Source organism: Oncorhynchus keta, chromosome 27, assembly GCF_023373465.1.
Source record: "Oncorhynchus keta strain PuntledgeMale-10-30-2019 chromosome 27, Oket_V2, whole genome shotgun sequence".
Lineage (NCBI taxonomy): Eukaryota > Metazoa > Chordata > Actinopteri > Salmoniformes > Salmonidae > Oncorhynchus > Oncorhynchus keta.
The window spans coordinates 42,525,911-42,551,565 of NC_068447.1; the positions used below are offsets into that span (position 1 = coordinate 42,525,911).

Below are 25,655 nucleotides of genomic sequence, written 5' to 3' on the forward strand. Positions count from 1 at the left end.
TGACCATCATTATGTTTGGAGGAAAAAGGGGGAGGCTTGCAAGCCGAAGAACATATTGTAGGGGTGCTTGCTGCAGGAGGGACTGTTGCACTTCACAAAATAGATGGCATCATGAGGCAGAAAAATGATGGGGATATATTGAAGGAAGCAAGATCTCAAGACCTCAGTCAGGGAGCTAAAGCTTGGTTGAAAATGGGTCTTCCAAATGGACAATGACCCCAAGCATACTTCCAAAGTTGTAGCAAAATGGCTTCTCCAGGCTAGGGTCTATTTCTCTCCACTTCCTGTCTGACTGATGTGCCCAAAGTAAACTGCCTGTTACTCAGGCCCAGAAGCTAAAATAATGTATGACACTATAACACAATTGATATGGTAGGAAAAAATCCAAAGAAAAACCAACCAGAATTTTTTTGGGGAGAGAGCCCATGCTCTTACAATGGAAGGCTATGGGTCATATGCAATTCCAGCTCCCATATTGCAATTCCTATGGCTTCCAATAGATGTCAACAGTCTTTGTTCAAGGTTTCAGGCTTGTTTCTTCCCAAACTAGGAAGAAGTTTGAGTTTTAGTACTGGGAGTCAGAGTTGGAAAGCAGGCTGTGCACGCGCGACGAGGAGGACACGCACGGGCTAATTTTGTTTTCCTATCGAACATACTTCTTTCTGTCTGAAATATTATAGTTTAATTACATTTTAGGGTACCTCAGGATTAAATCAAAATGTATTTTGATTTGTTTTAACAAAGTTTAGCGGTAGCTTTTTGGATTCTTTTCCCTGCACGTTGAACAAGTGGATTACTCAAATCGATGGTGCCAACTAAACTGACTTTTTGGGATATAAAGAAGGATTCTATCTAACAAAACGACCATGCATGTTGTAGCTGGGACCCTTGGGATTGCAAATCAGAGGAAGATTTTTTTTTAAAGTGAATATTTAATTGCTATTTGTGATTTTACGAAGCCTGTGCTGGTTGAAAAATATTTTGATGTGGGGCGCCGTCCTCAAACGATCGCATGCATGCTTTCGCTGTAAAGCCTATTGTAAATTTGGACAATGCAGTTAGATTAACACGAATTTAAGCTTTAAACCGATATAAAACACTTGTATGTACCTAGATGTTTAATATCCATAATTCTTATGATTAGTTATTTGAATTGGGCGTCCTCCAATTTCACCGGAAGTTGTCGATAGGTGTCCCGCTGGCGCCCTAATTTTCATTAAGGACAACAAAGTCAAGGTATTGGAGTGGCCATCACAAAGCCCTGACCTCAATCCAATAGAAAATGTGTGGACAGAACTGAAAAAGCGTGTGCAAGCAAGGAGGCCTACTAACCTGACACAGTTAAACCAGCTCTGTCAGGAGGAATGGGCCAAAATTCACCCAACTTATTGTGGGAAGCTTGTGGAACACTACCTGAAATGTTTGACCCAAGTTAAACAATTAAAAGGCAATGCTACCAAATACTAATTGAGTGTGTGTAAACTTCTGACCCACTGGGAATGTGATCAAAGAAATAAAATCTGAAATAAATAATTCTCCACTATTATTCTGACATTTCACATTCTTGTGGTGATCCGAACTGACCTAAAACAGGGAATTTTTACTAGGATTAAATGTCAAGAATTGTGAAAAAAAACTGAGTTTAAATGTATTTGGCTAAGGTGTATGTAAGCTTTCGACTTCAACTGTAAATGGTAGATTATCAGACACTCAAAAAGGTCTGATTTCATTATTACTGAAACAGGATCCAAGTGGAAAATATAAAGATCCAGTCCTTTAATAAAAATTGGAGGCCTCTTACAGAAATTCTAGGAAAATGCTCAGCACATGGAATTAAAAAGGTATTGCCGGATATTATTCATCCTATTCAGACCATATTTTTACATGGGTGATACATTGGAGATGTATATAGAAGAATATAAAACAAGTACTGTAAACAATAGAACACTATGAAACGTTTGGGAAACCAGGCCTGGAATTCATAGCTGACTTTGAAAAGGCTTTTGATAATGTAAGATTGGAGATTATATGTAAGTGCCTGGATTATTTCAATTTTGAAGAACATCTTATGAGGTAATTGTATTAGCAAACAAATATTCAATTTTATTTGGAATGGCGACAAAATTAGAAGGGCCTATTTATATAAAAAGCATTAAATCATTAGACATCTTACTAAAGGTGTTGTTCATACAAAAGTTATACTTAAATCTGAACTACTTCTCTAGCAAATTAGTAAGAATGTCTCACTCCATGTTCAAGAATGGCCTTTTTCTCTTTATTCAGATAACTACCTCTCACTTTCGGTTATTTGAAAATTAAATCTCCAACGTAGCATTATTTTTTAAACAAGCAATAGAAAGTTGGATGCAATTTCAGTTTAATCCACCAGAAAAGACATAAGAAATAATCCAACAAATATTGTGGTTAAACTCAAATATACTAATCGATAAAAAGAACATTATTTTTTTAACAAAATGTATAATCTTTGTAAATTATATGATTAATAGGACTGGTGGCGTTATGTCACACATGCAGCTTACAAAAATACATGGAAATATGTGGGCTGCCCAAAATTACAACCAACTAATTGCAGCAATACCGCATAAATGGAAGGGGCAAGAGGAAGGGTGAAAAAGTAAGGAATTTGTCTGTTGGCCCTGCATTAAAGACCAAAATAGGTTAAAGAAAATTGTGATAAATTGTGATAAATAAAAAAATATACCAGTTTAATTCTCTAGGGTCTGTGGGACTAGAGTCCCACCTGGCCAACATCCAGTGAAATTGCAGAGCGCCAAATTCAAAAACAGAAATACTCATTATAAAAATTAATAAAACATACAAGTGTTATATATCGGCTTAAATATTATCTTCTTGATAATCCAACCGATGTGTCAGATTTCAAAAAGGCTTTACGGCGAAAGCATACCATGCGATTATCTGAGAACAGTGCCCAGCAGACAAATCATTACAAATAGTAACCAGCCAAGTAGAGGAGTTACAAAAGTCAGAAATACCGGTAAAATGAATCACTTACCTTTGATGATCTTCATATGGTTGCACTCCCAAGACTCCCATCTACTCAATAAATGTTTGTTTTGTTCGATAAAGTCCCTCTTTATATCCAAAAACCTCTATTTTGTTTGTGCTTTTTGTTCAGTAATCCACAGTCTCAAAAGGCAGTCACACAGGCAGACGAAAAATCCGAAAAGTATCAGTACGTCCAGTGAAGAGGTCAGGGTTCCATAGCTGAAGGCAGAACAATACACTGGCAGTGACTTCTGCCGTGTTCAAGCAACTGGAAACCTACATGTAAGTGTAGCCTACATAACAATAAAGCTTACTAATGGTAGCTTACACTGATGTCTCCTCGCCAGGAGAGGGCGTAATCAGTCTATGGGTAGGATCCACCAGGCTTTCACCCCATCAGCCTGGAAGCAGAGGCTACATATGGAATACAACCAAGGTGGATAATGGGGTTCATCATGAATTGAGGTGTACCATATACACATTCAAGCTGTTGGGTGTAGACTATGTCCCTTTTCAACACACTAACACAATACAAAAACAAATGGGGGGGACTCATGTGAGATTCGAACCCTTTGCAAAAATCTGCGACAATTACATTGACCCGTCACTTTACACAGAGAGCAATTTGACCAGTCTGTCAAATACAAGGGAGAGTTGCTTTGATGATCAGAACATGCTGTTGGACTGAGGTACTGTATGTTAAGGATGCTTACGTGAACAATTGTTGGAACACATCCATCTACGTTAACGATTTAATTGGTTGTTTCAGGATATAATCCCTGCCATCTGGTGAGGTGCGCATAGCTCAAATGTGTGCCATTATCTAATGGGACCAGCTACAATTTAGCGCTCTGTCACCTGTCACGTTAATTGGTTGATACGCATTTTGAGCCAGAGAAATTGTTTACATTTAAATGGTTGCTTATGTTTGGAAGTATGGCCCCTTTGTCATATGTTTATATGTGTGTGAGTGAGAGAGGGAGAGAGAGAGTTTGCGCGCGCGTGTGTGGACGTGTTTAGCTATATTTGTGGGGAACAGAAGTCCCAACGAGAATAGTAACTCTGACCTGGGAAATCTCAGACTTCAGTGAGTTCAAAACAACTGGGAACTCTGTAAAAAATGAGCTTAGACTGGGAAAATACATTTTGAATGGTCATCTAACTCAGAATTCCAATTCGAGAACTCCAGTCTCTTTCCAGATCTCCGACCTGAAGATCCCTGACAGTCATGATTCAACTTTGTGACCGACTTTGATGACAAACTTTGATGAAAAATGTATTGTATGCTGCTGCATAAATGATGTAATATGCCAGGGAGATATGTATACTGTAGCTAAGAAAGTAAAACTAAGTGTATGTTGTGTAGTAAGGTATTAGTAGCCCATGTGCCTCACCCTAATATTTTGGTCCCTTTCCCCCTCCAAACATTTTATAATTTAATATTGTAAGAGCTTTTATTGTCTGCGTATCTGAGGGCACGACAAAGCCTATTCCCCCTCAGGAAACTAAAAAGATTTGCCATGGGTCCTCAGGTCCTCAAAAGGTTCTACAGCTGTTACATCGAGAGCTGGTTGTATCACTGCCTGATACGACAACTGTTGTTGCTGTAAGGCACTACAGAGGGTAGTGCGTACGGCTGCCTGCCATCCAGGACCTCTACACCAGGCCAGTGTCAGAGGAAGGCCCTAAAAATTGTCAAGACCCCAGCCACCTCAGTCATAGACTGTTCTCTCTACTACCGGAGCAAGCGGTACCAGAGCGCCAAGTCTAGGACCAAAAAGCTTCTCAACAGCTTTTACCCCCAAGCCATAAGACTCCTGAACAGGTAATAAAATGGCTAACTGGACTATTTGCATTGTGTTCCGCATTTCACCTGTTGTATTTGGCGCACGTGACAAATAAACTTTGATTTGATTTGAACCGCCATTTGTTTAAGCATGTCAGTCATGTCAGCCATGTTTTTTTTAAAGGCAGACAATGAGGCTGAATGAACTCTTTCGCTGTCAGACAAGGCTTCGCTGATAGACATGTATAGCAGTGGTAAGGATTCACTCCATGGTGCTAAAAAGAAATCTCTGCTGTTGGGACAGCTTTGTGTAGGCCCTAACAGTTCGTGGGCACCGTTTGTCACCGTTAAAGATATATATATATATATATATATAGAAAGATAGGAAAAAGAGAGATATATACGCATGTACATCTTCGTGGGGCAAACTCTCCAAAAATGTTTTAGATGCATGCCAGCAAAGCCATTCCACATCATAACACTAAACAATGCATTCATTGGACTATATTTCTCTTTCTATACCCCTCTCTCTGACTCTCTCTCATTTCCCCTTCACTCTCATATCTCTCTCCTCTCTCATATCTCTCTCTTCTCTCTTCTCTCTTCTCTCATCTCTCTCTCTCTCTCTCTCTCTCTTTCTTTCTTTCTGTGAGAGCTGAGGGCGAGATAACAAGCCTGGGGAAGAGGAAGTCTCTCAGGGATGTGAGCGAGTGGGCCGGTGGTAGTAAAGGGAATCTGTACGGTGGCGACATGGAGCCTACATGCAGAGGAGGAACACAGAGACAAAAAGATAAGAGCTAGTAGTGGTCGTAACCACTTACTACACCGTCTATACGGTAGAAAGGTTGAATCAATGAGGGCTTCATAAATACATTTCATTGATTGATTGACACAACATTTTCTGGCCCATCTTGTTGAATATTTATCCTTTAAGCTTGGAAAAGAGACCCATAAACTCAGACTTGGACCACACACTGACTCCACTGATTAGCAGGCTAGTGATTGCTTTGCAATGCTTGCAGTTAGCCACTGATTCCTTCCAAACCACTCATTGTTGAATTTGCGATTTCCAACTTATTGGGTAATGCTTATGTCCAATGGCCAATGAGCGCCGATATGTTTTATCAATAATTTATCTTCATATGAAAAGGATTTGCCAGAAGATTGTTGACTTGATTAATGATGATGACTAAGATTTTGAAAGTATGATGTTGAGATCAGTTCAATCAAAGCTACGGAAGATATAACGTGATTTGACTTCATATCTGTGACCAATGACCTTGAGCCTTCTTGGATGGGCACTTCTAATATAACTCTATGGCAGCACCAAATGGGCTTGAATTTTCGAGGAACACTGCATTTTGGAGCTGCCTTAATCAAGAAAGCAAAAAAGAGACTATGTTTATATATGACTTTGTTAACTCAATTATTATTATTTTTTTTACATTGTTTGCAAACTGATAAGAGATGCGTACTGATGTCAAAATAACATGCAAAAAACAGGCAACAACAAAAAAATACATATATATGTTTTTTAGGCTACACAGGTGGGGCTCAAAACTAGAATGACAGGTCGCAACACAGAGAGAAAGAGAAAAAGAGAGAGAGGCGGAGAGAGCAAGAGAAAGATAGAGGCGGAGAGAGGGAGTCTGAACTCAACAACCACTAGGCTACCTCTACCTCTTCAGGTTCCTTTTAGACATCCCTTTATCCTTCCCTCCATGTACACGCGATGTTGTTGGCACTAGTATTCTGTCAGTTTTCGGGTCATGCATTGCTCCCTGAGTTGCTTTTTTTTCAGTTTCTTGTTAAGTACTTGTAGTTGTTCACCTCCTTCACCCTCTGTTAATGTTCTCTATCTATGGGATGGATGGACTTTACCCCATCATGACCTATACACCACGAGAACTAAAGAAGGTTACAGTTATTTACATCTTACTAACATCTTTTTGCCCAATCTGTAGTCACATTTTCAAAATTCTAAACACAATTAACACAACCTCCGTCTGTGGACCATACCATTAACACAATTCATGTTGTTTTCACCAAATATGCAGTTAATTAACGCATTTCTAAAATGCTTAAATTGTCTTTACATACAAGCTTACCCAATACCAAAATTATGGATCTTTCTTGTCTTATTTAAAAATACTTGCACACAGCATGCCAGAAATAAATGTTCATTTCAATGTTCAAAACCCTTAAATATAGTATAAAGCCTTTACTTCTGCAACAACAGCAGCTCAAAAGCTATATTGAAATAGCTGATAAGCATTTGTGACCCGATTCAGGAAACTAGGTATAGGCCGCAAGTCACAACTTCACAGGAGAACTGTTTGAATGTAATAATGTTTTTTTTTAAATCAAAATGCGTTTTTTGGCAGAAATGCCTTCTCGAACATGTAAACCTTCATGTGCCTTAATATCAAACTTGTATGTCATCTGTAAATACAAATAAAATTGTTAAATTACGAACCTAGTTTGTTTAGCCACAGAAAACGTGAGCAACCTTCCCGCTAGCCATGATTGGCTGAGATAATGAGTGGACTGGACACGCCAAGAGATGAGTTTGGATTGGTCTGCCATATAATACATGTAATCGTGTCAAATGCAGCTTTTAAAAAAATGTATTTATTATTAAAACTTCATAACCCTAATGTCAAGTTAAAGTGTACTGTTAGCTAGCTAATGTTAGCTGGCTGGCTCACTAGCTAACATTATGTGTATGCTCTCCACTTTCTGGTGGACCGAGTTTTGAAGTCAGGGGAATTCGAGTATGATAGCTAAGGAGAAAACACCAGTCTGGATTACATCATCAAACTAAGGGCAACCATGAATGGCATCAGACAGGAGACGTGTCCAACCATTATGTATGTAAGATAGTCTAGCTAGCTACATTTTCAGATATTACACGTTTCTAATTTTGACAGAAATTGGTTTAATTTCAAGTGTACTGTTAGCTAGCTAACATTAGCTGGCTGAGTCGCTAGCTAACATTATGATGTTAATCTTCGTATCTCAGACACATTTGCATGACTAGTTATAGACATAGAACCTGGTTGGTTAGCTACCTGCAGATTCATGCAAGGTTGTAACTTTGTGAGTTGTGATTATGGTCCATTGTTTAGCTAGCTAGCTACATGTCTTAACAAAAGATTCAACTCTAATTTTGACAAAACATTTTTATTTGAAGTTAGTGTATTGTTAGCTAGCTAGCTAACGTTAGCTGACTAGCTAGCTAACGTTAACTGGCTAGCTAGCTAACATTAGCTGTCTGGCTCACTAACTAACGTTACATCATGCATTGGTATACATTGTTTACCTAGCTAGCTATCTAGCTACATTTCTTAACAAAAAACTATAATCTTAGTGTGCCAGAATAACTGATGAATTTTTGAATGCTCAACACCCATTGAATATGTCCGGTGTCAGGCAACAAAGCGTAATTCAATTGTTGCCAACAGCACAGTTACGGTCATCAAAGCTCTGGATAACATGAGAACTGCCTAACCAGCTCTGCTAGGGGGAGTAAAATGGTCAGAGTGGAGTGTTCTCTCATTATGTGTCTGGAGGTAGCTAGCCAATGTTAGTCAGTTAGCTTGGGTGCTTGACTGTCGTTGTTAGGTCAAATCTATTTATTGGCCAGAGCGTCCAGTGTGTGCTCTGAATGAGAAACGCTCTGAATTTACGAATTGACAGTCTGACAGCACAGTTGCAGTCACCAACACTCTGGATAACATAACAGCTTAACCAGCTCTGCTAGGGCGAGTAATGTTCAGTGAGCTGTTCTCTCTCTCTCTCTCTTAGATGTCTGGAAGTAGCTGGCAAGTTAGTACAGAATGCACAGATCAACCCTTAAAGAGATGGGTGGGGTTAAGGCTTAAGAGGGTGTGAACAATGCTGAATGGGTGTAGACAAAGAAGGGCTCTCCAATAGTAGTACCAAAACATTGAAAGACGGTTTTCTCAAAAGTGAGTTTACAAGATGATCAACTCTCAAAGCAAAATTACTTTCCAATTGTTTCCTCAAATGCAATGTATGGTATACAAGGGAGAGGAAAGTTGGACCAGGCAGAGGAGTAGCTGGACCAGACAGAGGAGTAGCTGGACCAGGACAAGGGAGAAGTAAGAATGTGTGGTGGTGTTCAAAGGAGAGTAAGAGCTTTGGTCACTGATGAAATAAGAGCCACAATCATAAACCATGGTCTATCACTGAGAGGCTGGTGAAAGTATCCAGCCTTATACCATGATATATCACTGAGAGAGGCTGGTGAAAGAGTCCAGCCTAATACCATGGTCTATCACTGAGAGAGGCTGGTGAAAGAGTCCAGCCTAATACCATGATCTATCACTGAGAGAGACTGATGAAAGAGTCCAGCCTAATACCATGGTCTATCACTGAGAGAGGCTGGTGAAAGAGTCCAGCCTAATACCATGGTCTATCACTGAGAGAGACTGGTGAAAGAGTCCAGCCTAATACCATGATCTATCACTGAGAGAGACTGATGAAAGAGTCCAGCCTAATACCATGGTCTAGAGAGAGACTCCAGCCTAATACCATGGTCTATCACTTGAGAGAGGCTGGTGAAAGAGTCCAGCCTAATACCATGGTCTATCACTGAGAGAGACTGGTGAAAGAGTCCAGTCTTATACCATGGTCTATCACTGAGAGAGACTGGTGAAAGAGTCCAGTCTTATACCATGGTCTATCACTGAGAGAGACTGGTGAAAGAGTCCAGCCTAATCTCAGATGGTCAACAGTGGTTTCCATTATCTGGAATTTCAACAAACCAACAGGTAAGTAATGCATTTCACAAGGGCTTCTTCTGTCATTACTGTTGCTATGTCCCACAGTAACTGTAGGCCACCAGTCCCAATGCAAATACATATGTAGTATTTTTGTTACAACATCTTCCTCCCTCTGGGGGAAGAGGACAGCACCTCAGTGAAGAACAAGAGCCATTGTAGGATTGGTCATCTCTGACAATGCAATAAAACTGAGAGAAATTCAGGCCAGAATTGTAGAGGACAACCTGCTATTTCATAATGTGGAAAGCATCAGCCTGACTACCATCGCTCAGACTCTGAACAAAGACAGAATTGGAATGAAACTGTTTTTTTTTTAAGGAACAGTGAGCGGGGTCAAGAAACTCCGACACCAATACGTCCAGGTATGATGTCTATCCAATATACATACAGTAGGACATACTGAAAAGCATTTACACATAATGTTTTATTTCTTTCAGAGTCATGGAGTTGGAGGCTAATCTGACCCCACATTAAAATATTTATGTAGACGAGGCAGGGTTTAACCTGGCAAAAACACGTCAGCATGGAAGAAACGTCATCGGGAAAAGGGCCACTGTTGATGTGCCGGGTCAGAGAGGAGAACATTTTCACAATGTGTGCTGCAATCTGGAGTGCTGGTTTAGTCCTGCAGAAATGACAGATTGGTCCCTACAACACTGAGTGCCTTCTTTTGTTTTTAGGTGATCTCCACCAACAACTGGTGCCAGAAGCAGAAAGGGCACCGCTGGGAGGAAACATGAGGACATTTGTGATTGGGTGGAACAATGTAGAATTCCACCATTCACATGCAATCACAAACTGGTTTGCAGCCCATTCAAGAAAGGTTTCCCTTTTCCTCCCCCTTACTCACCTTTCCTCCCCCCTACTCACCCCCCCCCTCACCTTTCCTCCCCCCCTACTCACATTTCCTCCCCCCTACTCACCTTTCCTCCCCCTACTCACCTTTCCTCCCCCTTACTCACCATTCCTCCCCCTACTCACATTTCCTCCCCCAACTCACCTTTCCCCCTTCACCTTTCCTCACCCCTACTCACCTTTCTCACCTCCCCCTACTCACCTTTCATCCCTCCTTACTCACCTTTCCTCCCCCTACTCATCTTTCCTCCCCCTACTCACCTTTCCTCCCCCATACTCACCTTTCCTCACCCCTACTCACCTTTCCTCACCCCTCACCCCTCACCCCTACTCACCTTTCCTCACCCCTACTCACCTCCCCCTACTCCCTTCCTTCCCCCTACTCACCTTTCCTCCCCCTTTCCTCCCCCTACTCAGCTTTCCTCCCCCCTATTCACCTTTCCTCCCCCTATTCACCTTTCCTCCCTCCTACTCACCTTTCCTCCCCCCTATTCACCTTTCCTCAACCCCATTGAAGATTTTTTTTCTGCCTGGAGGTAGAAAGTGTATGATCATCGGTCACATGACCAAATGTTCTTCCTGGATGCAATGGATGCCGGCTTCCAAGGTTCATAGCGAGAGACGACATAGGATGTGATGTGGACGAGAACATGTGGCCAAATGCTGAAGATCGTATAGGTTAGATTGTGTGTGTTTATGTCCCATCAAATTAAGGAATATATTTTGCAAGATTTTAAGAATATATATTTTAAAGTAGTGTCCTTTAAAAATAATAATACTTTGCCTTGGACCTTTTGTATTGGTACAAATATAGCTTCACTTTAGACTGTGCATTTTGGGGGATTTTCCCTTCTGTGCCTTTTTTACTGTAATTGTGTTAAATTTTTACACATTTGGAACCAAAGGTCATGTATGTTGGATGTGTTGTTGAACCAAAGGCCATGTATGTTGGATGTGTTGTTGAACCAAAGGCCATGTATGTTGGATGTATTGTTGAACCAAAGGTCATGTATGTTGGATGTGTTGTTGAACCAAAGGCCATGTATGTTGGATGTGTTGTTGAACCAAAGGTCATGTATGTTGGATGTGTTGTTGAACCAAAGGTCATGTATGTTGGATGTGTTGTTGAACCAAAGGCCATTGTTGAACCAAAGGTCATGTATGTTGGATGTGTTGATGTGTTGTTGAACCAAAGGCCATGTATGTTGGATGTGTTGTTGAACCAAAGGCATGTATGTTGGATGTGTTGTTGAACCAAAGGTCATGTATGTTGGATGTGTTGTTGAACCAAAGGCCATGTATGTTGGATGTGTTGTTGAACCAAAGGCCATGTATGTTGGATGTATTGTTGAACCAAAGGTCATGTATGTTGGATGTGTTGTTGAACCAAAGGCCATGTATGTTGGATGTGTTGTTGAACCAAAGGTCATGTATGTTGGATGTGTTGTTGAACCAAAGGCCATGTATGTTGGATGTGTTGGATGTGAACCAAAGGCCATGTATGTTGGATGTGTTGTTGAACCAAAGGCCATGTATTGGATGTATTGTTGAACCAAAGGTCATGTATGTTGGATGTGTTGTTGAACCAAAGGCCATGTATGTTGGATGTGTTGTTGAACCAAAGGTCATGTATGTTGAATGTGTTGTTGAACCAAAAGGCCATGTATGTTGGATGTGTTGTTGAACCAAAGGCCCTGTATGTTGTGTTGTTGAACCAAAGGCTATGTATGTTGGATGTGTTGTTGAACCAAAGGTCATGTATGTTGGATGTGTTGTTGAACCAAAGGCCATGTATGTTGGATGTGTTGTTGAACCAAAGGCCATGTATGTTGGATGTGTTGTTGAACCAAAGGCCATGTATGTTGGATGTGTTGTTGAACCAAAGGTCATGTATGTTGGATGTATTGTTGAACCAAAGGCCATGTATGTTGGATGTGTTGTTGAACCAAAGGTCCAAAGGCCATGTATGTTGGATGTGTTGTTGAACCAAAGGCCATGTATGTTGGATGTGTTGTTGAACCAAAGGCCATGTATGTTGATGTATTGTTGAACCAAAGGTCATGTATGTTGGATGTGTTGTTGAACCAAAGGCCATGTATGTTGGATGTGTTGTTGAACCAAAGGCCATGTATGTTGGATGTGTTGTTGAACCAAAGGCCATGTATGTTGGATGTGTTGTTGAACCAAAGGCCATGTATGTTGGATGTGTTGTTGAACCAAAGGCCATGTATGTATTGTTGAACCAAAGGCCATGTATGTTGGATGTATTGTTGAACCAAAGGTCATGTATGTTGGATTTTTTGTTGATCACTGGCAGCAATTTGCTAATAAACCTTTCACTGCAGCAATTCTGTCACTTCCTATTTTATTCTGCTGTACATTCTATAAAGTAATGATGACTCGTTCACCTTTAGATAGTATGTTGCCCTAAAAATGCACTCATTCGACACTCAATCCAAAAGATGTAGAGTGGTGTACAGTGAAAGGAAACTGAATTCTAAAAAACAGTGGATGTCATATTGTCTATTGTATGCAGGTAGAACTGAAACATGAAAAGTAATGCCGTTTTTGTAATGCCGTCAACTGTTAGTGTTTTGAAAGTCTTAATCTTAAGTATAGGTAAACGCTTGTTAGCAATTGTAAAAAATAAAAACAAATGTAAATATATGTGACTTATTGCGAAGGTACATCGCCAAGCTGTGTGTGTGTTTGAGAGAGAGAGAGAGAGAGAGAGAGAGAGAGAGAGAGAGAGAGAGAGAGAGAAAGAGAGAGAGAGAGCGCGCGTGTGTGTGTGTGAGTGGTTGTTGTTGTATGATGGAAATAGATCAACTGTAGAGATTTACAATAGAGATGTGTTAATGTTTTAGGCCTGTACTGTACCTACTGTATTAGTACCGGTTGTTTAGTTTTACTGTGTCTTCCAATACCCTGGTTATAAAGACAGAGTGGCTAGTGACCATCTGCTTTCTGTCAACATAATGGTCACATTATTGACCATCAAGGCATGTCTTCATCTGGGTCTGTACATCGTCTCAGAGTAGGAGTGCTGATCTCGGATCAGGTCCTTCCTGTCCATATAATCATTGTGATCTAAAAGGTACATCAGATTTACATAATGCATGCATACATTTTTACGTATGGGTGGTCCTGGGGTCAAACCCACTATACTGGCGTTACAAGTGCCATGCTCTACTTACAAGTGCCATGCTCTACCACGTGAACTACAGAAGACCCAGTAATGTTGCTGTCACTATGACGATTGAATAGTACATAACACTGGCTCTATCTAGTGGTGGGATGGTGGCTCTACATCAGCCAACTGAGTCTAGGGCACCAGCTGTTCGTCCTGCTTGTGATCAGCAGCCAAGCTACAGTATCCGTCTATATAAGCAGGCTTGAGGCCCAACGTAAGAACTACTAATCCTCTGGCATGTCAACAACATAGCTCAGGCAGTAGGAAGCTCTCTCATCCATTTATATGCGGATGATACAGTCTTATACTCAGCTGGCCCCTCCCCAGATTTTGTGTTAAAACGCTCTACAACAAAGCATTCTTTAGTGTCCAACAAGCTTTCTCTGCCTTTAACCCTGTTCTGAACACCTCTAAAACAAAGGTCATGTGGTTTGGTAAGAAGAATTCCACCTCTCCCTACAGGTGTGATTACTACCTCTGAGGGTTTAGAGTTTGAGGGAGTCACCTCATACAAGTACTTGGGAGTATGGCTAGACCGTACACTGTCCTTCTCTCAGCCCATATCAAAGCTGCAGGTTAAAGTTAAATCTAGACTTGGTTTCCTCTATCGTAATCACTCCTTTTTCATCACAGCTGCCAAACTAACCCTGATTCAGATGACCATCCTACCCATGCTAGATTACGGAGACATCATTTATAGATCAGCAGGTAAGGGTGCGCTCGAGCGGCAAGATGTTCTTTACCATTCAGCCATCAGATTTACCACCAATGCTCCTTATAGGACACATCACTGCACTCTATACTCCTCTGTAAACTGGTAATCTCTGTAAGACCCACTGGTTGATGTTTATTTATAAAACCCTCTTAGGCCTCACTCCCCCCTATCTGAGATATCTACTGCAGCTCTCATCCTCCACACACAACACCCGTTCTGCCAGTCACATTCTGTTAAAGGTCCCTAACCTAACGCACACACATCCCTGGGTCTTTTCAGTTCACTGCAGCAAGGCACTGGAACGAGCTGCAACAAACACTCAAACTCGATAGTTTTACCTCAATCTCTTCATTCAAAGGCTCAATTATGGACACTTACTGACAGTTGTGACTGCTTTACGTGATGTATTGTTATCTCTACCTTCTTGCCCTTCGTGCTGTTGTCTGTGCCCAATATTGTTTGTACCATGTTTTGTGCTGCTACCATGTTGCGTTGCTACCATGTTGTGTTGCTACCATGCTTGTCATGTGTTGCTGCCATGCTATGCTGTTGTCTTAAGTTTTTCTTTAAATAGTGTTGTCTCTCTTGTCATGATGTGTGTTTTGTCCTATATTTATATATATATAATATACATATACACACATATATATATATATATATATATATATATTTTTCAATCCCAGCCCCCCGCAGGAGGCCTTTTGCCTTTTGGTAGGTCTCCATTGTAAATAAGAATTTGTTCTTAACTGACCTGCCTAGTTAAATAAAAATATCTAATGAAAATGAAGCCATCCATTCTGAGAATGCTGGGACATTCAGCGACAGAAAGTACTGCTCTAGACTAGATAGATACTCAGCCTTGTCTCAGGATGGTAAGTTGGTGGTTGAAGATATCCCTCTAGTGGTGTGGGGGCTGTGCTTTGGCAAAGTGGGTGGGGTTATATCCTTCCTGTTTGGCCCTGTCCGGGGGTGTCCTCGGATGGGGCCACAGTGTCTCCTGACCCCTCCTGTCTCAGCCTCCAGTATTTATGCTGCAGTAGTTTATGTGTTGGGGGGCTTGGGTCAGTTTGTTATATCTGGAGTACTTCTCCTGTCCTATCCGGTGTCCTGTGTGAATCTAAGTGTGCGTTCTCTAATTCTCTCCTTCTCTCTTTCTTTCTCTCTCTCTGAGGACCTGAGCCCTAGGACCATGCCCCAGGACTACCTGACATGACTCCTTGCTGTCCCCAGTCCACCTGGCCGTGCTGCTGCTCCAGTTTCAACTGTTCTGCCTTATTATTATTTGACCATGCTGGTCATTTATGAACATTTGAACATCTTGGCCATGTTCTGTTATAATCTCCACCCGGCACAGCCAGAAGAGGACTGGCCACCCCACATAGCCTGGTTCCTCTCTAGGTTTCTTCCTAGGTTTTGTCCTTTCTAGGGAGTTTTTCCTAGCCACCGTGCTTCTACACCTGCATTGCTTGCTGTTTGGGGTTTTAGGCTGGGTTTCTGTACAGCACATTGAGATATCAGTTGATGTACGAAGGGCTATATAAATACATTTGATTTGATTTGATAGAATGTTTCGCCATTCCAGAATCCATAGGAATTTCATCATTTGATATCTGATGTGATGATCAGAGACATATATTTATTTATATCTAAACATACGGCTCTATCGATGATGAAATAGCGGAGCCGACATGCATTAAGGATATAATGACAGTGCTGGTGAGCTGGTCAATTACGTGTGGTGACATTCATTGTATATCGTGCCTGATATACTGTGTCTATGTCCGGTCCTATATATTGCAATAGGTTTGACCCTGGCCCAAAGGTATGTAATCTCCCGCGGAGTATCTGCTATTGAAACAGTTCAAGTTAAGGTGGAGCCTTGTGTCTTTTGAACACGGGGACGGCTTTGACTCACACAAGGAAGCTGCGGAGGTTTCCTTCTTCAGTTTATTCATTTATTGACATTGATTTTCTTTTTTTTTTCACCATTCGTTTCTCTCGACAGACACCAATAGCATTTTCGTAAAGTATAGTTTTTTGTTTAAAATTACATTTATAATATTTTACTCACATATGTATTTTATTGGTTCATTTTTTAAATTATTATTGCAATAAACAAGAGTAGCCAGTATGAGTTGGGTATTGCTACAATTCGACATACAAACTCTTACTTTTCCCCTCTGACAATGAAATTCAAAAAAAGTACTTTATTGGCAAGACACGGTTTCACCAAAGTGTCTCCATCTTTATCTTTCTCTGGATGTTTTCCAAATGGCACCCTATTCCCTATAAAGTGCACTACTTTTGACCAGGGCAGTACATAGTGAATAGGGTGCCATTTGGGCAGTATTGTCTGCCTCTGGTGACTAATAAGGATGGAATAAGGCTAAGAGCCTACACACGGCTACCAGGACACCTGTTCAGAAAATATGTTCAACAGTATTGAATAATTACATGAGGATGTACGTACCATTTGAGGTGACTACGATATGAACATAGATGTGAATTTCAACTTCATGGATCTAACAGTGACAGAATCAAACCCTTTGAACTGATCGGTTGGGTCATGGTTGTTAATAATGTTTGATGCTTCGTCAACCTTATATCAAGAAACAATCGCTTAACGTCTGTGCCTGCGTGGGCGGGTTAAGGTTTGTCTCCTCTATTGTGGTCGGCCACCCTGCCTGGGTTAAGGTTTGTCTCCTGTATATCGTGATAGGCCACTTCTGTTCCAGCCATGGCTTCTCTGGTCTCTTATTGGTGGAGAGTGGGGAGAGCAGGTCTCAACACACACAATATTACACAGGGTGCATCTGAAATGGCACCCTATTCCCTATATAGTGCATTACTTTTGACCAGAGCGCTATGGGCTTAGTGTACCATTTGGGACGCAGACATAACGATTACACACCAACATGAACAAGAGCACTACTCCAAGTACACTTTTTAACTTCACTACAAATGAAATAATCTCCACCAAGTCAAGATCAAGTTTAAGATCAGGATTAAGATCAAGTTAACCAAAAGAGCACATTGGTGGATAAACTGACTGAGTCAGCTCTTACATAATGGCATTGATATAATCATGTATTCTGTCATATCAGGATTTATTACTCAATACTCAACCTTATTTCTCACACACGAAAATGAAACACAACGCAACAAAAACACAAAAAAGTCCAAACTAAATGAAAACATATTGTCAGATCAACTTTAATGCCAGCTACCTGGCATGTACGTACCGTTCCCCAAGCAGAGATTGGCTGCTTTCCAATTATCTCTCTTTCACCCGTAAGTGTACACTTCTTCACTCCCCCTTATTTAAAAGCATTGGATTTTTGCAAGCATGATTTACGCCGTGTTCCTTACACCAGTCAATGTTAAATTCACGAGGGTGGGTGTAGGATTGCACACTTGGGTAGGTCAGAGAATTGGACCACAGCCATAATTACCGTTGGATTAGACCCCTCTAATATTAATGGCCCTTCCCTAAACCACTTCTTTATTGTCCTTCTTCCGGCCCTGTCCCAAATCGACCTCTAGACCCTTCAACCTACGCACTTGAAGAAATCTTAAGATGATTCGATACGCAATATGGTAGTAGCGCAATATGGCCGACTGATTGACTAGACGGCATTGTTGTGTCCAATCCGCTGAGATCGCTGCAAGTGCATAGGGTCTAGGGGTCCATTTAGTATTGGGCTTCTCTACTGTACCCTCTGCAGGCCACCTCCTCTGTGGACGAACATAAAAGGCCTATTATCAGGCACGTTTCCCATTCATAGGACCAGGAGTTTTACATGTCTTTTTACTATGGTTGAGTTTTACTATGTGACTCGACCATGTGACCTGACCAGGACAAAAATGTATTTAAGCACATCTAGGACCCAGAATTCACTGTACAATTACCCTGTAGTGTACAACACACTGTTTACGCTGAACAACAACAAGTTAACTCTCCGATCAAAAGGTAAGACATTAGAACACATTGCTTCTCGCTGGAAGGGCAGTGTACATCTCCGTTTGGGGTGGTGTTCATTAGGGCACTTTTTGCAACAGAAAACGAACGCCTGGCGTTTCTTATTGGACGAGTTCAGGTAGTACCGCCCTGTTCAGCTCCGTTTCGGGTAGTTTTCCTCCGTTTTGAGGCCCAGTGCTACAGCAGTGTTCAGCAGGGCAGGCTTCTCTTCGTCTAATTCTCAGTTCAGGTAGCCTACTGTAGGTGGACAGCACAGTCTCTGCATCCGGTATCTTACCAACTCCTAAATATTCCACCCGTCTCACTTCCACCCGTCTCCAACCATTCCCTCCTAAATAGAATTGTGTTATTTATTATTATTAGCACGTCACTATAAATGTGTAGGTAACTATGGAGATGAACCAACCAACCCAAAACACAACAGAACAAAACACTGATCAGTCACGGTGAAATAATACACATAGCATTGCATGGCTTTCCGTTTAAAGACAGGAAGGCGTGGAAGTCCAAAATAAAGAGGGCTGGGCAGGGTCTCCCAGGCCTGTCCTAAATACACTACGTGTGACCTTGCTGTGCTAGTGCTCCGGGGTGGTTGTCACTTAAGTTCAGTGTCTTCTCTCTCTCTCTCTCTCGCTCTCCTCTCGCTCCATCTCGCTGTGCCGCTCTCGCTCTTTGTCTCTCTCGGGGGATCTGGTAGAGATCGTTTGGAAGTTCGCAGTCCCGTTGTTGCCCTTATGTAGCCTTAAACCAACCCTCCGGATGGAAGAGGATGAGAGAGGGGGGTCGATCCAGTGATGCATAAGAGAAGACCCTGACCCTTCCGGACCCCAGAACTACAGGCCCCAAACAGAGAGAAGGACAGGGAGACATACAGGGAGATACTCTACGTAGAGATACTGTACACTGGTCACACCACCAACACTGTATGGAGTTCATATGGGGGGTTGCATAGGTGGATGGAATCCGGAACCCTGTGCTTTATCACAGATACACAAATCATTCTCTCCACACGCTCTCGGGGACACACACAAACGCACACGAGAACAGACTCTCGTGTGGTTGTACTTTGAGGTCTAAGACTCACATTGCGGTCTCACTGAGTAGTAGATGCAGAATACCAGTTAGAGTATATGGCAAGGTTCCAGGTTACTGTGTTAAAGGGGCAGTATGAACCAATGCACGCCTCCTCTGCTCTAGCTCCTCTCTCTGTTCTCGCGCTCTCCTATCCTGTGGAGAGGTTTAGCTGTGATCGTTATGGTGGTTGACACACTTCCCCCCCCTGCAGCCATCTTTGTTGTTAAAATCTATTTTCAAACGCCAGCGTGTCTCCGCCTCCTCCACAGTGCCCCTGGGTCTAGATATACAGTGACCCACGCTGGTCGTCCTCTCACCTAGCCCTGCCACAAAGTAACCCAGAGTCCTGCTCCCTTTCTCCTCTCTTACCCCTCTCTCCTTTCTCTCCCCCATAATCACCCTACACTCTGTCCCCATTAGGAGAACCCTTTTTGGTTCTAGAGGAACTCTTTTGGGTTCCATGTAGAACCCTCTGTGGAAAGTGTTCTACGTGGAACCAAAAAAGGGTTCTTCAAAGGGTTCTCCTACGGGTACAGCCAAAGAACCCTTTTAGGTTCTAGATAGCACCTTTTTTCACAATCACCTTTACAGTCCTGTTCTCTTCTCTCCTCTGCCCCGCCCCCACGCGTCCCACATCAAGACGTGACCATCCCAATCCTGTTGTCACCCACAGTAATACTCTAACAAGGACCTATAGGTCCACCAATAGGAAGAGAGCCTAGGGGTCACCCACAAATGGGGAACAAGGTTGCCTGTTTCGTTTGTGCCCCCGAGAGCGGGAGGAGAAATGTACAGTATTGTGGAATATTGCTATACTTATACATGGCTACACACGTTTATAATAGCGAAGAAGACCACTGAAAAGCAGCTAGCCTACTGTACTGGCATACTATAGTAACAATATTCTCTTGGTTTGGAGGTGCATAGGAAGAGGTGGAGGTGAATAGTAGACTAAGTGCACGTTAAAGAATGATGAGGAAACCATACATACTTATAGTGTGGCCCAGCGCATACTGCACTGGAATAGTTAGCTGCAGTGGAGGGGTGTGTGTGCGTGTGTGTGTGTGTGTGTGTGTGCGCAATCAGTCTCATCAGTTTGTTCTATCGCTGTATGCAGTGATGGATCTCACAGTGTGTGGGGGAGAGGGAGGTGGGGAGGTGAGAGAAGAACAGGGGAGTCTATCCAATGCATACTGTGTATCGCTCCTCTTATCGCTCTCTCTCTCTCTCTCTCTCTCTCCATCAGTCGATCACTCGCAGGCACAAGTCTATGAGATGGAGGGAGAGTTTCAGGTCAGGGTACCCTCTTCCCTTTCTTTTCTACTCCTCTAGATGTTTTTTACGTTTGATTTGTTCACCGATGATTTGTTTAACCTACCAATTGCTGTTTGTCATTTATTTTGATTATTTTCTTCACAGTGTGCTTTTGGAGTGGCTGCTCCTGACTGGCCGAGGTGGAGGGGGGTGGAGTCAGTAAGGAGAGAAGAGGATTGGCCCGTGGGAGGTACGCATGGGTCCGGGGGCGGGTCTTAGGATGGCGTGGCTGAGAGGCGGGCCCTGTAATAGGTGGTGGTGGTGGTGATGCGAGGGGTGGTGGACGGAAGATGCTGCGGCGCGAAGCTGAGCCAATTGGTGGTTTGAGGAAGCGGCGGCGGCCATCGCTGCGGCAACCGCCAGGGGACTGGGCAAGAGCCCAGCGCCCAAACATTTGGAGAGATCCTTAGAGAAGGTCAGAGAGGACTGAGGGGAGAGAGAGGCAGAGAGCGAGGGAGAAAGAGAGGGAGGGAGAGACGGATACAACGTTTAAGTGGCAGAAGGTGAACACAAGGGATTCAGGGGAACAAATATAGAAATTGCATTTCAGTTTGAACCTCTTTGATCTCACAACACCGAGGTTTCTACTCAAACTATGTTTCCAGCCAGCTACAAAATGGATCTTCAGCGCTTTGGTAAGGAATCTACTCAGAGGAGGCTGCTGGGAGGAGTTGTAGGAGGACGGGCTCATTGTAATGGCTGGAATGGAATGAATGGAACGGAGACAAACGCGTTATCTTTATTTGTTTGGTACCATTCAATTGAGTCCATTCCAGCCATTACAGTGAGCCCGTCCTCCTGCAGCTCCTCCCAGCAGCCTCCTCTGAAACTACTTTACCATTAAGTGCTGACTACTCAGGAGACAGCCAAACCTCCTCTCATTAATTAACTGTCTGCGTGTTTAAGATAGACAACAATGCCCTTTGAACTTCACAGAATCACTGATCTACCATCCCCCTCGCATCCCAAATTACTACCCAGCCTTAATCAGGCTGATCCAGTCAAACGCGACGTTAATCTGATCTAGCCCTGGCACGATAATCTGATCTAGCCCTGGCACGATAATCTGATCTAGCCCTGGCACGATAATCTGATCTAGCCCTGGCACGATAATCTGATCTAACCCTGGCACGATAATCTGATCTAGCCCTGGCACGATAATCTGATCTAGCCCTGGCACGATAATCTGATCTAGCCCTGGCACGATAGTGGTCGTAGAGGTGAAAAGTTACCGTGAGGTCAGCCCCCCTGTGCTTCTTGTGTCGGCTGAGGAGTGGGTTGGGTTTCCCTGCCACTCCGTCCCGGTGCCTTCGACTAGATATGTGCTGCAGGGCGAGAGAGCGAGAGAGAGAAAGAGAGAGAGAGAAAGGGGGAGAGATTAGGAGAGAGAGCGAGAGAGAAAGAGAGAGGGGGAGAGATTAGGAGAGAGAGTGAGAGAAAGACAGGGTGCAGTGTTAGCCAGCCAGACAGACAGGTAGAGTTAAACTCTGACCTCTTGAATTCTCTAACAGCCGGTCCCAATCTACTCCCTAACTCCCTAACCCTTCAACGTTTGCAGATCTGAATAGGTATAATCAGGGTAATGGTGGAGTTTACAAGGAAGGGTTTAGCGAATTTGAACTAGCTGAGCTCTAGACTAAGGAGCCTAACTGCAATATATAAGGTACAAATGATAGGTAAACAAAACCAGTAGTCTCTAGTTAGGAGATTAAGAGGAAAGAAAATATACAGTATGATGCCCCCCTCTTTCCATTACTCTCACCTGCTTGAGCTGCAGTTCGGAGTTGACCCGCACGTTGCAAATCTCACAGTGGAAGGTGCGTTCCTGAGTGTTGGGGTCCAGCGGCCCCCCTCCCAGCTCCCCTGGGAGTTTGGGGCCCAGTCGAGGGTACGCCTTAATGGGACCCAGCCCACTGCGAGCCTCCAGGATAGTTTTGTGTTTGGTGCCTACACACACACACGCGCGCACACGCACACACACACACACACACACACACACACACACACACACACACACACACACACACACACACACACACACACACACACACACACACACACACACACACTCTTTAATTGACTTAAAGAAAATGGTGTCTAACAATCCCACAAAGGGATTGGTCAAGACACAAGAATAAGTCTTCAGTTCAGGATGACATCACCCCCAAGAACACTAACATGTACGCTATGCTGAACTCTTATGTGGCTCATTGCTAACCCCATCTCAATTGCTAGAGCTCATCACCCATTGTAAACCTGGAATCCTTTCCCTCATACCAGAGAACAGCATATGGTGAAGGAGAATATGACAACGAGAGAGCTGGCCTAATGGACTCTCTGGAGCGGATCATAATCTCGAACTCAGCACACGTTCCGTTAGTGTGGGACTGGGAGGTGTAGTGTAATATATTCGCCACTAGAGGGCCACAGTGAACAGGTAACGCTGGTCGTCTACAGAAGTGTTACTTTTGGACGTAACATAAGATGGTGTTTTTCAGGATCTCTACATTTTCAGAGCATTGACGTTAGCACCGAACAGAAACACATCTTTAGATCTCTCTGTTCTCTTAGGGTAGCTAATTCAATGTTCTGGGTTCGGGTTAGCTTGACTGAGGTCATATGGGTGGTTGTAATAATGTCTTACAGGGGTCAACTGTCTAGAACAACATCTATAAGTTGAAGTCGACTCGTGCGTAGCTTTAGGTCTTGAAAGAATGGAAGAGCATGGTGAAGTAGGTTCTGTGAGCTGCCTCTCACGAGCAGAAATATGAGTGTTCACATTTTTTTAATGGTTAGGAATACACAGACAGAGAGCACTGACGACGTTGTGCCAAAATAGTTCCTATAATTAATTGCATGTTTTGCTCTTGCCTGAGAAATTCCAGTCATGTCCTACCCTCTGTTCCCCCCTCCCCCAATCCCAAACCACCAAGAAGTCTGGTTGCACTCTGTCTGACTGAGGGGTTTATGTGCATCCCAAATGGCACCCTATTCCCTATGGGCCCTGGTCAAAAGTGGAGCACTATATAAGGGAAAGGGTGCCATTTGGGGCGCAGGCTTTAACTTGTTCGATCAATCTTTGAGCTTTGTGAAGTGAGTTAGGGGGGGGGGGGTGTCTGGAGTGACTGGTTTCACGTGTGGACAAAAATGTGCACTTTTGTTACTGCCTTTGTTCTATTCTGGGCCGACAATGGACGAACCCCCTCGGGGTGTTTTTCACTTGTGCTCTGCGAGCCGAGCTTGACTCATGTTTACAATTAAATAAAGCACTACGCAAACAGACAGGAGAAGTTTCGTAACATGAAAATAGACAAAAACACAGAAAGGAAACCATTGTGTAAACGTATGATTACGGTTGAATACACATCCATTCATAACCTTGATCGCTCTTCTCTGTATGTAATGTATATTGTATAATGTATATATCACTAGCCACTTTAAACAATGCTACTTAATATAATATTTACATACCCTACATTACTCATCTCATATGTATATACTGTACTCTATACCATCTACTGCATCTTTATGTAATACATGTGTCACTAGCCACTTTAAACTATGCCACTTTGTTTACACACCCTACATTACTCATATCATACTCTCATACTCTCAGTACTCGATACCATCTACTGCATCTTGCCTATGCCGCTCTGTACCGTCACTCATTCACATATCTTTATGTACATATTCTTTACCCCTTTACACTTGTGTGTATAAAGTAGTGGTTTTGGAATTGTTAGTTAGATTACTCGTTGTTTATTACTGCATTGTCGGAAATAGAAACACAAGCATTTCGCTACACTCGCATTAACATCTGCTAACCATGTGTATCTGACAAATAACATTTGATTTGATTTGATGTTCGTCGCACCGCGAGCCACACTGTCGGTCTCTCTGTATGAGATGTCCGTCACACCGCGAGCCACACTGTCTGTCTGTCTGTCTGTGATGTTTGTCGCACCGCGAGCCACACTGTCTGTCTCTCTGTATGTGATGTTCGTCGCACCGCGAGCCACACTGTCTGTCTCTCTGTCTGTGATGTTTGTCGCACCGCGAGCCACACTGTCTGTCTCTCTGTCTGTGATGTTTGTCGCACCGCGAGCCACACTGTCTGTCTCTCTGTCTGTGATGTTCGTCGCACCGCGAGCCACACTGTCTGTCTCTCTGTATGTGATGTTCGTCGCACCGCGAGCCACACTGTCTGTCTCTCTGTATGTGATATTCGTCGCACCGCGAGCCACACTGTCTGTCTCTCTGTCTGTGATGTTCGTCGCACCACTAGCCACACTGTCTGTCTCTCTGTCTGTGATGTGATGTTCTCTGTATGTGATGTTCGCACCACTATATTCGTCACCAGCCACACTGTCTGTCTCTCTGTATGTGATGTTCGTCACCGCACCACACTGTCTGTCTCTCTGTATGCCCACACTGTCTGTCTCTCTGTGATGTGATGTTCGCCACACTGTCTGTCTCTCTGTATGTGATGTTCACCACCGCCACACAGTCTGTCTCTCTGTATGCCACCACTGTCTGTCTCTCTGTATGTGATGTGATGGTGGTATGTGATGTTCGCACCGCTCTGAGCCACACTGTCTGTCTCTCTGTATGTGATGTTCACACTGTCGCACCGATGTTCGAGCCACACTGTCTGTCTCTCTGTCTGTGATGGTGATGTTCGTCGCACCGCGAGCCACACTGTCTGTCTCTCTGTATGTGATGTTCACTGTCTGTCTCTCTGTCTGTGATGTGATATTCGTCACACCGTGAGCACACTGTCTGTCTCTCTGTCTGTGATGGTGGTCGCACCGCTAGCCACACTGTCTGTCTCTCTGTCTGTGATGTTCGTCGCACCGCGAGCCACACTGTCTGTCTCTCTGTCTGTGATGGTGGTCGCACCGCGA

General features: G+C 43.1%; 1 protein-coding gene and 1 long non-coding RNA gene across 10 annotated transcripts in view; one reads left to right on the forward strand and one right to left on the reverse strand.

Annotated features, from left to right (window-relative positions):
• The first annotated feature begins 11,244 nt into the window (after nucleotides 1-11,244).
• On the forward strand, nucleotides 11,245-12,703 carry LOC127912590 (uncharacterized). Of its 4 annotated transcripts, XR_008083331.1 has the most exons (5): nucleotides 11,245-11,546; nucleotides 11,836-11,901; nucleotides 12,035-12,100; nucleotides 12,230-12,361; nucleotides 12,534-12,703. It is a non-coding gene; the product is annotated as an uncharacterized LOC127912590 (long non-coding RNA). The 4 variants fall into 4 exon arrangements; XR_008083332.1 differs by lacking the exon at nucleotides 12,035-12,100 and having other exon boundaries at nucleotides 12,534-12,698; XR_008083334.1 differs by lacking the exon at nucleotides 11,836-11,901 and having other exon boundaries at nucleotides 12,534-12,698.
• Nucleotides 12,704-19,300: 6,597 nt separating this feature from the next.
• The window catches only part of LOC118360341 (zinc finger protein 385A-like), a 138,153-nt gene continuing 131,798 nt past the window's right edge, over nucleotides 19,301-25,655 (reverse strand). For all 6 annotated transcript variants that reach the window (XM_052482471.1, XM_052482472.1, XM_052482473.1 and 3 more), the window contains 3 exons: nucleotides 22,514-22,698; nucleotides 21,984-22,076; nucleotides 19,301-21,177 (listed from right to left, as the gene is read on the reverse strand). In XM_052482471.1, the coding sequence (XP_052338431.1) occupies nucleotides 20,908-21,177; nucleotides 21,984-22,076; nucleotides 22,514-22,698 (548 nt within the window). In that variant the 3' untranslated portion in view covers nucleotides 19,301-20,907. The remainder of the gene's footprint in view (nucleotides 21,178-21,983; nucleotides 22,077-22,513; nucleotides 22,699-25,655) is intronic.